Source organism: Lissotriton helveticus, chromosome 1_2 (assembly GCF_964261635.1).
Source record: "Lissotriton helveticus chromosome 1_2, aLisHel1.1, whole genome shotgun sequence".
Classification (NCBI taxonomy): domain Eukaryota; kingdom Metazoa; phylum Chordata; class Amphibia; order Caudata; family Salamandridae; genus Lissotriton; species Lissotriton helveticus.
This window is the reverse complement of record NC_136058.1, coordinates 95,759,948-95,775,992: the sequence shown is the minus strand read 5'-3', so window position 1 is coordinate 95,775,992 and position 16,045 is coordinate 95,759,948. Positions and strand designations below refer to the sequence as shown.

Here is a 16,045-nt window from a genome sequence, read left to right as displayed (position 1 = left end):
AGACACCATAACTAGGCCAGAGGAACATCTGAGAGTGTCCCCTCCACAACACTGACCTTGTAGCTGCCATCCATTTCCAAATCCCTCACAGCAGGTGTCATCGAATTTGAGGCTGCTTTGCTGATCTCACTCGTTTTGAGAATGGGAGCCCAAACAAGCAATTCCCCCAAGAGTTGGGCTATTTTTGCAACGTCACTAGATGCTGCACCATATACCACCTGCCGCCCTTGTCGCAGGCTTGCCGCGGCACCTCCTGGGCTCATTATTACTCGAAGAGCCTGACTGCTGGTTGGGCTGCGTGTCACCACCATGATGCCGCCAAACAGGTAAAAGAGCTGCCTCCAAAGTTTACCTGTCTTCTGGAAGATTATTGCAGGGAGCACTAATACACAGGTGTGGCCACCCGGAATTAATAAAAGACGTCCTCTTGTTCTTACCATGAGCTGTCCCAGTAAATCACCATCACTGCAGGCAGGCAATATCCCAACCGAGTTGGGATGAGCCGGCATGAGCAGTCCATCGGTGAGCTGCCATCTTCCCCCCCATTCACCCACCCTTAACAGGAGGTCAAACTTATGACCCTTGGACTTAACTTCTTTGTCCTGAATACAAGAGAGAGAGAGAGAGAGCAGGTCAATTACTCCAGAGGTCGCCTGAGTTTGCAGACAGCAGGTTCATTCATCTTCTGATCTTCTACATGTACAGGAGTGTTCTGAAATGGGTGTCTGGAGATGCTGCATTTATGCCTGGTACAAGCTAGTGGCTGGGAATGACTTCTGTGCAGGCTTCAACCAATAAAGTAGGCTGAGGGTGTATGGTGAGTGTACTATTGGAATCTTAGAGTCTCCGTACATCTAAAACTAAAATCCAGTTTGGGAAAATCAATCTACCCACAATAAACCCATAGGCAAAAGTCAGGTAGAACAGCAACCAGCCACAAGATGCACAGTAGTTGTTTTGGCATCCTGTTTCTCTTCTTTTTTAGTGCACCTCCAGTATTATAATTAAACCCCAGCAGACCAGTCACAGAGGATTTGATATTCAAGCAGGATTTGACACTGTACTGTGAAAAGGTATACTCGCAGCCCTATCCTGCATATCCTGACGGGTTCAAAGGAGTCATCGCTGACCATTCAGGTCAGCCTATTGTTTGCTGCTGGAAAGCACTTCACACCTTTTCACACATAATCAAATGCTAATGACTGGCTGGAAAAAGTGGGAGAGCAAATGCAAATTTAGTCTTGAGGAACTTTAGACAGGGAAAACGTTATTTTGCCTTAAATACTTAAAATCCAACATCATCATTGAATTGGAATTTAAATAAGTGTATTATTAACTTTAAAAACGAATAAATAATCGTACTTCTTTTTTGTCACTAATATACAAACTGAATATATATCACTTACATTTAAATCAATTAAACACACATTTCCATGGGGTGTTTATTTAGTTCCCTGCCTTCGTTGTTTTTATAGTAAATGTTGCAATACTAGTGGTTGGCCATCTGTGGTGCTTGACATACTCCAGGGCAGAGCAGGAATACAGTTAAGCCTTTTTTGATACTATTAGGGCTGAGGTGAATTTGGAAAGTGTATTTTGTCTTGCTCGTATATGGATATGTGTCTACTATTTGCATGTCCCTCCTTAAATTGTATTTTCCTTAACCCCACCCATTTTGTAGTAATTATTTCTCATTGTCTCTCTCTCCCTGGCCCCTCCCACATTTACTACAAAAAGGTGAATTGCATTTTATAGAAAGTAAATAGTACTACTGGGGTACTACTTTAAATACAAAATGGAGTTTTTGAATCAGGCCGAAGACTTTGCAAATGAATGCCAGAAGGACACAGATCTTCTCCATCACTTATAATATTCCACACAACCCTAAAACCCCACCTTTTGATTCAGATGCTTTGACCAATCGGCCCTTTGTTTGTTGTGCTGTTTATTTTGTACATGCATGTATATGTTCTTGATGTTCGCTTGAGTAATTTTCTAATTACAGAGAAATAAACAGATTTAATGTACATTAATATTCTATGAAGCGGTTCCTAAATGGATAAAGTTGCTTCTAAAGACCATATAGTGTGAACGTAGGGAAATACGAAACTGAAGGCAATATTTAAAAATTAAATGGGATACGCAGAAAAAAAGAGGCACACATCAAGTGTGTATGCATAGGATTGTTTTCTTCCCGATACACCATTGTATTGTATTATAACTGTATATATTATTTCTATACAAACTAAACTTAAATTATTTTAACTCGTGCACCTCCATACACAGTGTATTCAACTCTGTAGCTCAATACATTAACTAAACTTGCCACCCTACCATGCACTGTATTCTCACAAAATAATTGATTTCTGATGTCATCACTGTTCGTGTAAATGCTATTATGTTAGATTATACAAGTGAGATAATATAAAATGGTATTAGCAGTGCATGTAGCTGGCGCAAGTTATAGTTAATCTGGTGGGGCTACTGAGTTGAATAAACTGTGTATGGAGGTATGTGAGTTGTAATAATTTTAAGGTGTTGCGTAAATAATAAATTAAATGTATGAATTTAGAAATTTACATTTTTGTGTAGTTTAAGTTTGGTTTGTAGATAAAGAATAAATACATTTTATATTAATTTAAAGGTGGTGCATAAATGAAAAATGTAAGGTATAACCCTAACTTGTAATTGTTGAATGTTTGTGTTTTTTAATTTGTAATGTTTGTGTTTTTTAATTTTGGTTTGTTTAGAAAGAAAATAACTGTAACAAAGTTTTAACCTTTGTTTTTTTCACTGAAGTTCAATGTTTTTATCAAATTAAATGTCAATTTGCATAATTTACTGTTGTCAATTGGAGTGGTATTAAGTGGAGTGTGGTAGAGTGGAGTAGAGTGTGGTACAGGGTACAGTCCTAGAAGATAGTGTTGTATTGTGGAGTAGAGTGGAATATGGCACAGTGGAGTGCTGTACAGTTGAGTAAAGTGGAGTGGAGTAGGCATGTTGTATAGTGCAGCACTCTGGAGTGAACTATAGTGGGCATGTGTAGCGTAGAGTTGGGAAAATTGTTATACACTGGAGTGGCGTTTTGTACAGTATAGTGGAGTCCTATAGTGTTGTAAAGTATCTTACAATGGAGTAGAGTGTTGTACACAGGGGTGTAGGGGCATAGTGTAGAATAGAGGGCTGTACAGTGTAGTGTAGGGGCAGAGAGCGGAGTACATTTTTGTATAGTGGCACAGAGTTTAAAAGAGTCTTGGAGAGTGGAGTACAGTGGGGTGGCATATACAGATGTGCCACATAGTAGAGTGGCATAGAAAGGAATAGCGTAGAGTGGAGTGACGTAGAGTGGAGTGGTGTCAAGTGGAGTGTAGAGTGAAGTATAGTGGAGTAGCATACAATGTAATAGCGAACAGTGGAGTAGCATAGAGTTGAATAGTGTAGGGTTCAATGGCTTAGAGTTGAGTGGTGTGTAGTTGCGTACAGTGGTGTGGCATACAGTGGAGTGGCGTAGATCAGAACAGCCTACAGTAAAGTGTTTAGAGTGGCATAAAGTGTAGTGTGCTAGAGTGTAATAGCGTACAGTGGACAAGTGTAGAGTGTAGTGGTGTAGAATGGAGTGGCGTAAAATTGAGTGAGATACAGTATGGTGGCAAATAGTCCAATAGCGTAGATTGGAGTAGCGTAGAGTAGAGTGGAATGGAGTAGAGTGGAGTAGCATAGAGTGGAGTAGTCTAGAGTGCAGTGGCGTATACTGGAGTGGCATTGTGGAGCGGCATAGAGTGGAGTGGCATAGGGTCAAGTAGAGTAGAGTGGCGTACTGTGGAATAGCGTATGTTAGAGTAACATAAAGTGGAGAGGCATTAAGTTCACTAGCATAGAGTGGAATAACATAGAGTAGAGTGTCGTACAATAGAGTTGCGTACAGTTGAATAGTACTGAGTGCATTGCCGTACAATGTATTGGCGTACAATGGAGTGGCGTAGATTGAAGTATTGTCCGATTTGAGGCTGCTTTGCTCATCTCACTCACTTAGAGAATGGGAGCCCGGACAAGCAATTCCCCCAAGAGTGGCGTTGTTTTTGCAACCCAACTAGATGCTGCACCACAAAACTTTTTTACTGCGCACCACAAAATAAACATGTACTATGAAAATACATAACCTGTTAGGTAAAATTGTCCTATTTTGCCTTCTCAAAGATCTTATGGCCTTTACAAACCACTTGGCCTGGGGACTCATTGTTTATTATGCCACCAGAACCGCTAAATACCAACATTGAACCATATTACATGGTTATTTTTATGTATCCTCTATAAAAATGAATAACAGCAAAGATATTGCCTCTTCTAAGTGCGCCATTATGCGTTGCCAGTGTATTTACTTAATTCGTAACTGTACCTTATGGTTCTGTACTGTGTTTTCTGTGCTTCAGAAAAATTCAATAAACAGATTTGAGTACAAAAAAAGATATTGCCTCTGGCCAGCAACAGAACTCTGTACACCTAATGTGGCACTGGACTACAAAATGCACATTGGATTATGCGTCCCGGTTTACTCACATAACATCAAAGTATAAATAAAACATCACATTTAATGTTTGATAAGCAGATGACGTTAATTATTATCTTCCCATTTTAGTTTATTGTTAGTTTTTGTCACCAAGAACCTGGCGTGTCCTATCTTTGCACCTCCATATTTGCTCCTTTAGGTGTGCAATATAGGAAAGTTCTCAAACCTCATCTCTTTACAGTCTTCCTATCGTGCTGCATTGTATCCCTGTCTTAGCATTCTCACCCCACTGTGATGCTGTCTCTATTTGTAGGCATTTATTGTCGTTGATTATTGTAAAGGTACTGGCATGCCTCTACCCTCACACGATGGCTGTATATTCTGTTGCTGTGTACAATACTCTGATGCCCTTTCTGCCCTAGCCATCACTTTATAAGTACTCACAAAAAGTGTAATCATTTCTTTTTTTAAATAAAGCATAATGAAAGATTGTGGTTACTGGATCACTGAGTATTCATCACCGTCTTTCTTATTTTGTGGTAATTTAACACGCAACACATCTTCTATGCGTTCTACAATATTCAACAAGAGAATATGAAAAAAACAAAGGTTTTAATGTGTGTTGTAGGACATTTTGACTTCTTGAGGAGACTACATGAACAAAAATAACTGATATTTTTAATTACCCGAGTGTGTGATTCCTGAGTATCTGAGTATCTGTGACCACTGAGTGACCTATTCAAACTAGCTGGCTGGAACAAAGTAAGAAAGAATGTATCAAATGTTGTTGATGCGATGTGTACCGTAAGAGGAAATTCATTAATGTACTCGTTCTTGTATTTATGACAAATCACAACAAAATATTGCTCTCTTATTTGTTCTCTAAGGTTTTCCTTTTGAAGCCTTGGCAAGACCATATCAGTTATGCACTCCAGAGCATACTTGCTTCTGGAAAGAGAATACACCGAACTCCAAGAATCCAACATTTATGTAAGTATCATGATCACTTATTTTTTTAATTTACCACTGACTAATTTAGTTTTTCAAAAGCCGAAGGCAGAGAAAAATTGTAATGTCCATACCGTAGAACACTAATCTTCCCATTTGAGAAAAAGAGCCCATTCTTTACAAAAGTAAGGATTAAGTTTGGTTTAATACTCATAAAGCGCAACATTCACCCCGAGGGCTACCTTGGCGCCAAGACCAACTAATTGATCCAAACAGCCTACTATAGCCCATGTCGAGGTCAGGGTGTTAAGATAGGCAAGGCGAAGGTAGCATCCAGAAAGCAGCCAGAATAGACAGTAATAAGTCATGTGCAATATTTGAAACACATCTGTTATCAAGTATTATTTCATACTCTTAGTGGATATGTCACAATAATGTGTAGGAAAATAATGTGCTAAAAATATTGTAGCATAATATTGACTAACACAATATAGTGAACGAAAGTACATATAGTAAAATATAGATTGTCTTTACTGTATTTCACATTTACCTACCTTTCATGCTGGTTAAAGTACATATGTATGTAGAGTTCAGAATAGTAAATCTATGTTTTCCTGTATATTTATCTTCATGATATTGTGGCCGTCGATATTCTAGCTACTTTAACTATAATTAAAATATGATATTCTAGAGTTATAAAATTCCAACTTCCTACTGCGGTAAATATATTAAAGGTTAACCCTTTCATTTTAGAATACATTTGATCATGTAGGTTAACGTGTGTTGAAGACTGAGACAATGAGCTTGCTTGAAACTTGAATAGTTTACTTTTTATCTAAAGTGTAATGGGCATCATTTTGACTCTTATCACACGAATTTACTGAGCACACGTGTAAGACTTAAAATAAGTGAAAACAGCTTAACATTGTAGTGCGTCCTTTAATTATATTTTTTAAGTTTGAAAAAAAGCCATAAAAAAACAGCGGTAATAAAGAAAATGGCCAAGCTGGCACAGGTCATGACCTTTTGAGCGGCTCCATAAACCATGATGCAAAAAAATAAAGGGGTATTAATTGGTAATAAATGTGTTCTAATGCCAGAGGAACAAATAAGGCTGGACCCATCAATATAAATTAAAATAAAATGCTCCAGGTTTACAACCTGAGCTGGTTAAACAATATGATAACTATCATTTTTAGTCCACCAAATAAGGCATGCTTTACTAAAATGTGACTGAAAATCTGTTCAGGCAATTTGTTATCTTTCCAAATATCCTGACAAATCCTTTAGCACCTATCAGATCATCAAAACGTATTGCTAAGATCTTCTTGATAATCATCTTGATAATGTGTCCGAGACTATGGGCTAAGGATGAAAATTCATCAGCTTGATCTTTTTCTAAGCATGAATTATGTAGTCGACATCATTGCTAAATTAAATCTTAGCCTGTCTTTTTTTCCTGCTGATCACCCTTGACCTTGCACGCACTACCATGCGAATCTCCTTGCTCCAGTTAGAAAACCTGGAGGTCCACCTTGCAGAACTCAGGTAGGTGTATAAACTTCAGCCTCACCTGCACCAGCAAAACCTGTGGGATCGCAGTATTCAGCCCTAGCCCAAATTCAAGCCAGCATCTCAACAAGCTAAATATCTGCTCATGGACCATCAGAGGTTATAACAGCTTAATTCCTCACCTGACTATGTACAACACCTACGTACCTTACAAAGAGACCTGGCAAGTGAACTCAAATCCCTGATTCGATTATATTGAGTATCAATCTCCAGCACTAAGGTCGGTTAAGGGTGGTCATCCTTCAGGTGGCTTCTCAATACATGTACATAATTAACTGGGTCATCACCACTACCTTGGCCGAGTGATTATCATATTAAAACTTACTGTATCGGCTGAGCAAAACCTCCCCCTCAGTTCCGTGGTCCTCGCAAACATATCTATAAAGCCCAATCCGGATAAGAAAAGGGAGACAACAGAGTATTTCATTGACATATTGAATCCACTATGACCTCCCAACTTAAACTCTGCATGGCTGCTAGTGGGTGACTTCAATGCTAACCTGTTAGTGACAATGAATGATCAAAAATGGCTTGATATTGAAGATAATTTATGGAAAATTCGACCATTAAATGTAACTCTTCCAACTAGAAGATCAAAGCTCTGCATTACACTAACAACTGCCCTGAACACCCTAGGTTTGCGATCACTGAATGGCAGGAGCACATGCGACCAAGGTGCAGCTTATAATTACATGTTGCACCAAAGATTGGCAACACTTAAAATATTTGTGGATAACGATTCAGCATTTTACCTGCGTCATAAATTTTAAAATTGACCATATCCTCATAAGTGATCATGCTGTATTGTCCTGCTCTTTTCCTCTGATAACCGCCACTTTGCACAAATAAATCATGCTGGGATATCAATCAGCGTGAACATTGTGAGAAGGCTCTGGTGTGTTGTAGACTCAAATTATGGTATGATTGAGCAAATGCAAGAATACTTACTGTCCCCGAGAATTGATTTGCAACAATTAATTGAAGGATGGTCTGAATTTATTAATGGTCTATTAAAGATCCTTCCCCTCCCCTGTCAGGTCCCCAGGCACATTGCTCTAATCCTCCTTGTCTTTCAAAAAATCAAGATTTCTTACTGGTTAAATGATACTTAAACAGATGTATAAGGGCAGTGTATAAGTATATAGCAAACTTAGCCCTGAAAGAGGAACTTAAAATCGTATGCGTTTTGTTTGAATAAAAATAGCAGCTGCAAGATGTGCAATGAAATGACATTTTCCAAGCAATACAATTAAAGGGTCCTAAAACATTTTGGCTCAGGATTCACAATATATCAAAGGGCCAGCAAAAAAGAAAATTATTTAACATTTCAGCATCTGGATGGTTAGCATATATTTCCTCAAGGTATGTTGACTCTCTTATTCCACTGCCTGTGCCAACGATTAACCAAGATACAGTTAGAGCTCGTGCCCCCTGCCAAACCTTTACAGAGGATATGGTTCCTAATACCTGGGCTGGTGCTCCTGGCCCAAATGGTCTGCCAGCTACCATTTTTAAGGCTGCAAAATCAGAATGGGCAAGTTCGTTGACCCCTCTATTTAATCATTATCTAACCTGGGTATCAGGTACTGGAGAGTTGGCGGGGTTCCCTCCTAGTTCAAAAACATAAAAAGCATTCCTTTTATAAGCCAGAAAATGTCCGTCTCATTGCCCTATTAGATGTGAGGGATATTGCTTTGCAAAAATCCTGAACAAAGATCTTGAGGAATGGGTAAATCAAAACAAAATTATGGCAGCCACACAACAGGCTTTCAATAGGGCAATGGGGTGGAGATCAATATGTTATATGAAACAGCACTGATCAACCAGTCGATTAAAAAGCGCGCAGCTCGTCTTTTTAGTGCATTTATTTATTTTGCCACAGCACTTGACAAAGTGTTAGGAGGTAGCTTTGGGTCAAACAATCAACTTGGCGCATTCCTTTGCATCTCTTGACTGATATCATGAGCCTTTACTCTAATGCGTGGGAGCAAGTGAGAGTATCTAGTAAATGGTCCACATCAGTGATAATCTACACACACAGGGGCCTGAATCTGGGCAGCATTCTGGCCCTCTTACTTTTAACACATTACATAAAGAGTATGCTGTTCCCCAGATATAAGGTGGACAACGTGTTAAAGAGGCAGGGGCAGGGGAATCCTCCTTTTCGGAACTAGAGTCCTCTTACTTTTAAACCAGTACCAACTTCAATGACCACCTAAGCTTAGCTGAAGCTTTCCCTCCCTAAATTGTAGGCAGAAGACTTCACCTATTGCAATACGTCGATGATATTCTCTTTTTGGGCCAAACAGGAATTGGATTACAAAGATCGCTGACTAGCCTGCAGATTATTGCAAAGTCAACAAGTTTAGCATTAATTCAGCAAAAGCTAAGATTCTAGTTTTCAGAAAAAGGAAGATCAAGTGCTGGACAAGGATCATCAATGGTCAGAAAGTTGAAAACTTCGAACATCAAATATCTTGGAGCATGGATAAATGACTGAGGTCTTCCATCTGCACAAATTGAAGCATTGGTAACTGCGCAAATGCTCCCATCTTTGCCTTTCAGTGCCCAGACCTTTCCACAATTTGCAAGCTATCAAATGCAAACTGATACCTTCTCTCACATATGGCTCTTTTGTTTAGGTTGGTTGGATCTTCTTGGGTGCCCTGTTACTGTACCTGAATATGCTCCAGCCAACCCCCCCCACTCATTGAATGACATGGAAATGAAGAAAGTGCTAAGTGCAAATCAGCAAGGACTTATTAGCTTACTATCATAAATAATCCGTTCACTACGAGCTAAAGTGAAAACGGTGCCTAGTGCAAACTGATATGCTGCAGCAGATAAAAACAGATCATATAATGTATTCACCCTTTAATATGATTCAACAGCAGAGTACAAAATAACATTAGCCAATATAGTTTTGAATACTAATTGTATGAACCACCTTCCAGTTCCCTGCCTACTAAATAAAAAAACGGTGCCTTTGTGCTAAGAAGGATAATAGCAGTTTACTTCCCTGTAAACTAAAGTGCGAACTATGCCTAGTGCAAAAACATTATATCGGGGTTGTCCTGTCATAGATACCTATATTTGCTACATTGCTTACGCCCAGGAAGGACTAAACCATAATTCAGTGAATACAAAATATTTAAGTAAGAATAAGGCTCTGTGGACTCAGATAGAATGCTTGGATATTTAATAGACGGCCTCCTTACCAAAAATCCTATCACAAAAAAGAAAATTAGTGAAAATCCTTTGAATATAGTAACTCACATGACTGTACTAAAGATCACAGTCCGTGAGGTACACAATCTTTCGGATGGTTCAACAATTCCGGCTATCTCAGGGGGGCAACAGATATAACTTTTAGAAGCAACTTCTACAATATACGACCAGGCCCCCAAATCTAACACATATCACCCAAATTAAGGAGAAAGAGTGCCTTAGTGCAAATTGTAGCAGCTTTTATCTATTCTAACAGAAGTGGAACAGGAAAGAAAGAACCTCCTTTCAACTTTATAAACCACTCTAATATTTTTCCCCCTGGACTGCTTCTAAGTTTAGCTTGATGACACTTCTAGAACAGAGCATAAAAGAAACGTGCCTTGGTGATAATAAATAGACTAGCAGCTTGCTAACCTATCCTTACAATGTCAGGACGGGAGTAGGAAAGCCTCATATTATATATAATTACAAACCACCCAAATGACTTTAACTCTGGACTTTCTGAAGTACATTTTGCACCTTTTCTAGGTTGACACATAGATGGAATTGGCCCTTGAACAAAACTTCTAGTTTTGATTGCTGCACCCTTGAAGCCTGAGCGCCAGCTGCTTTAAATTGCCGAATTAACCCTAGAAAGTCTCTGTCGGTGGGCCGCTGCAGTGGATATGTCTGAAAAGATCCAAATCTGTGTTTCATCAGGAAAGATTTCTTCTGGATTGCCTTGGTAAGGACACTTTCCTTAATGCAGTAGTCCGCAAAGTTCACAATAATCGTGCGGGGATATTTTAAATTAGTAAGACGCTGAGCGGGGACCTTGTGGGCCATCATGAGGGCAAGATCTGCAGGAGCATTCTCAAGAATGTCATATTTTAATCATAGTTTCCAGTACTCTCATGACTCCCCATATTTCCAGCTTCTTTCGGGATCTCCATAAACCTCAAATTTGATCTTTTTGCGTAGCTTTTCATCAGTTTTGTTCTGAGAGTCCCACAACCTTTTTTGATTGATGCCGATATCCTTGTCCCAAGCGAGAGAGTGATCCTCCCGTTCAGATACCCTTTTCTCAACCTCTTGTATTCGCTCCTGCATCTACTGCATAAGCTCGTCTATTTGGTTTAATCTTTGATGTTGTGCCGCTGTTTCTTGAGCCTGAATTGCCTTAATATCCCCGATTTCTGCCAAGATGGTTTCTGGTAGGGATTGAGATTGGCATGATATTAAATGGCTGGCATCAATTGAACTAGAGGCCTGCTTAGGCAAGATAATTGAAGTGGTTCCACATCTGTTTCTATCTCTAGCCATGTTAGAGCATGCATGCTCATCGTTTCCTGCAGAGATTGTTCAAGGACTGGTCTCAATGAAGACATAGATGTAGTCAGGGTTTGATACAGTATCAAATGAATAGGGGAACGATCCTGAGTGGGTATAGCTCTACATCACCTGAGGACACAAATGCCAACCATGGAGGGGATTTATATGTCTCAGTAGCTTTAACTGCCTCAACACGAATCTTTTGAGGCTTTACAAACAGAGGATAATCCTTCAGCACCCAAGAAGAGAGTTAGGGGGTGACCGTGAGGATGGTGGGTACACCTCCCCTTCAGGGTTGTTGGCAGGGGCCGCTGGGAGATGGATCAGAAGCACAGAAAATGAGTAGTGACGTAACTAAGATTTCTTTCTATAAAGTTCAGTCAATTTGTTGTAGATAAGTAATAGCCAGACAAAGTGATGGAGGCAACTATTAAGACTAAGTCCTAGAAGATATTCACATTAATCTATTGCATCAGCAGGGGCTGACCTGAGTAGATTAGCAATTTTATTGGCAAACACTATTGGTTGGCAAGTATGGGATGTAATCAGAGACCCTAAAGGGTGATAGTTGTGGGTCAAGGTGTCAGTCATGGGCGACTCCTTTAAACGTGGTGAATTATATAATGGCCCTATCAGCGACAACACTGAGCCATTAGTACAATTACACAATCTGTCAATGACCGCTGAGGAGCCAATGATCTGTGGGGGGGATTTCAACTTCATTCAAGATTTAAGATTAAATACCTCCAAGGGGCAAACAATCAACTTAAGCCTTGTACACTAAAAGCCCATGTAGCGTTAAAAGACAATTGACAATTTTTCACTTACTGAGCCATGGCATACAGAACATTCACAATATATTCAATATACTTGCTTCTCGCAAAAATGTAACTAAGCCTCACGTCTGGATTTCTTTCTCCTTACGCATTCAATTAAGTGGAGAGGAGCTAATATCCGGACCAATGCGTTCTCAGACTATTCTACAGTATCGCTCCAATTTTAATTCAGCGCCCACCAAAGACTCTTTACTTTCTGACCTGATGTGGTCAGAAAATACTAGAACTTTTATTAATGAGTTTTTTTTTATAGATCAACCGAGGTACAGCCGTCGACTCAGTAGTGTGGGAGTCCTTCAAGACTGCCTTTCGTGGCAATGTTGTAGTTTATCAGACCTTTAGCAACAGAGAGTACAATACTCTATTTTCTGCAGGCTGCGGTTGATGGTGTTGTAAATTCCAACATGACTACCGGGAATATGCAGATGAGAAAAGAACAGCTTGCCAGAGCCATGCAGGAGCTGTGAGATTTCTTTCTAATTGAGGAGATTAATAGTCTTAGAGAGTTCCAACAAAAAACTTATGAGGAAACGAACATATTGTCAAATTGATCGCATGGTTGACAAAATTTAGAAAGATTAAGCAGGCAATAGGTATGATTGAGAACCCAGATACTCACCTTACAGTTGAAGAAAGCAGTGAGATCACTATCGAACTGTGTATGAAAAAAACCTGGATTTCTCCAAGATCCAGATTAGATGTGTTTTTCAATACCCTTACATTACCGCTAGTTGTTAGGGAATAAAGAGAGGCAGTCCTGGGGGAAATGCAGGCTGCAGAGGTAGCTTAGGCACTTAAAAATAAGCCTTACGGCCTGCAGTAGCAACATATCCCCACGGAAATGTTTAAATTTTTTGCCAAGGAACTGCTTCCCTTTTTAGTTAGTTTGTTTAATCCTTTTAGGAAGGGAAGGGCTGTCCCCAAATCTTTGAAAGAATCAATAATTGCTAGTTTTATTTAAAAAGATAAAGTGTAACGGATGTTAATTCATATAGACCAATTAGTCTTCTGAATTCAGATTATAAATTATTTACAAAAATCTAGACTACGCATATCATTCCACTGGCTAAAAATTTGATTAATAAGGACCAGAGTGGCTTTTTACCAGGTCGGCAAATATCTGTGAACACTAGTTTTTTAATTCAACGACTCACTATTTTTCAAGTAATGCGAAGAAGGCAGCCATCTTGATGATGGATGCAGAAATAGCCTTCGGTTTGGCCAATTGGGGTGCATTGTTTTTTATTCTTATGAAATTCGGTTTTCCCAAACAATTCTTGACAGTGCCTAAAAATCTTTTGCAGGATGCAAAGGCCAAAGTGATTATTAACTCAAACGAAGCAGGCGTGGTGAAAGTCAGTAGGGGCACAGGACAGGGTTGCCCTATGTCCTCAGTACTGTTTACCTTTTTTGTTGAGCAATTAATAATAAGAATACACAATGATGAATCAATAGCCCCACCACTAGCTGGTATGTCCAAGAGCAAACTTTTCGCTGTCAACATCATACTTTACTTAAAAGTCGATAAGGAAAATATCAAATAGATGATGAATGTGTTCATGGAATATACAGGGGTAGGAGGTTATAAAGGTAAACCAAGCTAAACAGAAATGTCACTGTTTAATTAATCTCCTATCGATCTCCCTCGAGAACTTCAGTGGCATTATACACCTCAACACTCAGTTAGGCATCTGGGTATTTATGTTATCAACAATTACTCACAAGTGTTTGACTTGAACTATAAAACAACTTTTTTTAAAGATAGAAATGATTTTGGACAGATGGAACTCTCTTTCTCTATCTTTAATAGGTATGGTGGCTTTGATAAAAATGCTGATTCTTCCACTTGTTATTTTTGCTGGCCAGTCACCCTACAAACATAAATGGGTCTTATTTTAAAGAGCTCAATCAATTATTCAAAAACATTATATGTAATATTAAGCAGTTCAGGGTTATAATTTCAGTTTTACAATTAGATACATCTCAAAGGGGACTTGCTCTACCCCCCAGGGTCAATTTTATAATCTAGCTGCTCTTTTAGACAGCAGAGTACTAGCAATGGTTGACGTAGATGGGTTTGACCAGTATGGCAAATAAGTCTGCAATCCATCTGCCTACCTTTCTAAAGATAGTAAAACTCCATAAAAAACACAAGATATAAGTCACTGCATGATCTCGAGCATTGCATGAGGCAATTGCATGAGGCGTGGCAGGTCCCTAATTCCTCATTTCTTCACACTTGCAAAAGACTGCAGATCCCTAAGCCTCTAAATTAACTTTCGGGCGGGCAGAATAAGGGACTCACCAGACTGGGAGACTTCTTTGTGGGAGAAAGATGTTTAGCATGGGATGGGATAACTTTACGCTTAGGGGTAAAGCCAGCGGTCTAATGTTTTGTTTTAGACAAATATCTAGCTTTCTTACTGCAGTGTACCAGGAAATGAGTCATTGGACGTATGTGGTGATGCAACTTTTAGTTAAAAGTAAATTAACTGGTGTGGGCACTTAGTATTGGACATTGTATAAAAATACAGACTCTCCTTTGATAGTTGATATACTGAACAAAATGTACAAAACAACTGGCTGCTAGATAACTAAGGGGAAATGGCATTATATCTCGGAGATTGGCCATTAATCCTGGGGTTCCACAAAATTTCCTGGCCTTTCTATCTAGGTGGTTGGTATACTATACCCCCAACATACTGCATAAGATAATAAATATAATCCCCAACCACTGTTTTCGCTGCCAATTAATGGGGTGGTGGATGGTTCTCATGTCTTTTTTACTTGTCCAGCTCGCCATGATTTTTGTGAGAAAGTGATTCAGGAACTAACTGATTTCGCCCAATTCCTAATAATACCTGAAATCACACTAGCACTACTTTGCTGTTCTTCTCTATTATCAGAAATGTCAACAAAAATGTGCAGCATTTGGTGTTCATTGGCATCGCAGTGGCCCACAGTTTAATATTGCAAAATTGGTGAACAACAGATTCCATTGTTGGATCACTGGCAGGATGTCGAGCCGAGCAATACTGGGTCAAAAGACATTTTATGTGTTTTACTATATTTCCCCCTAAGGACCTCTGTAGCCCTCATCAACGTATATTCAAGACGCACAGCTTTGGCTAAAGAGTCAAAAACGCTGGAGGAATTATCCAACTTCCTAGGCACTATTATTGATCAGCATATGCTGATCCTGTGTGGGATTTCAATTGCCAGTTTGAACCACTGGTGGGTTTATACAAGGAAGGATTATTTGAAGAGGACAACTATTGGATAATCCCTTAGACTAGATGTCCACCAGTCAAAAAATTGTCTCCCTTGGTGAACCAAATGAACTGTTTCATGCTTAAACACTCCCATAGAGCCTGTAATGGCAGAACGACTTCCGAAACCTACAACAGTTAGACCTTTTATCGAAATGATCGGAGTTCCCTACTTGACTACAAATTTAATTGAGTAAATCCTGGGAGAGGGTCTTAGATTTCAGGGGTGACAATATAAAGGAAAATTCTATAGATCCTAGGTTGTCCATATCCAAGTGCAGGCATCCAAGATGGACGGACTTTAGTCAATCTCAAGACAAAATAAGTGCACTCTGCGAAGCCTTGGTCCCAGTGCTCCAAACGGCCTCCTTCTC

The 16,045-nt window shown here is 39.4% G+C and overlaps 1 protein-coding gene across 2 annotated transcripts in view; it reads left to right on the top strand.

Moving 5' to 3' along the window:
- Nucleotides 1-16,045, top strand: part of UBE2U (ubiquitin conjugating enzyme E2 U) — a 357,359-nt gene that overhangs the window by 55,112 nt on the left and 286,202 nt on the right. For both annotated transcript variants that reach the window (XM_078669184.1, XM_078669191.1), the window contains exon 2: nt 5,395-5,497. In XM_078669184.1, coding sequence (XP_078525310.1) covers nt 5,432-5,497 — 66 coding nt within the window. In that variant the 5' untranslated portion in view covers nt 5,395-5,431. The remainder of the gene's footprint in view (nt 1-5,394; nt 5,498-16,045) is intronic.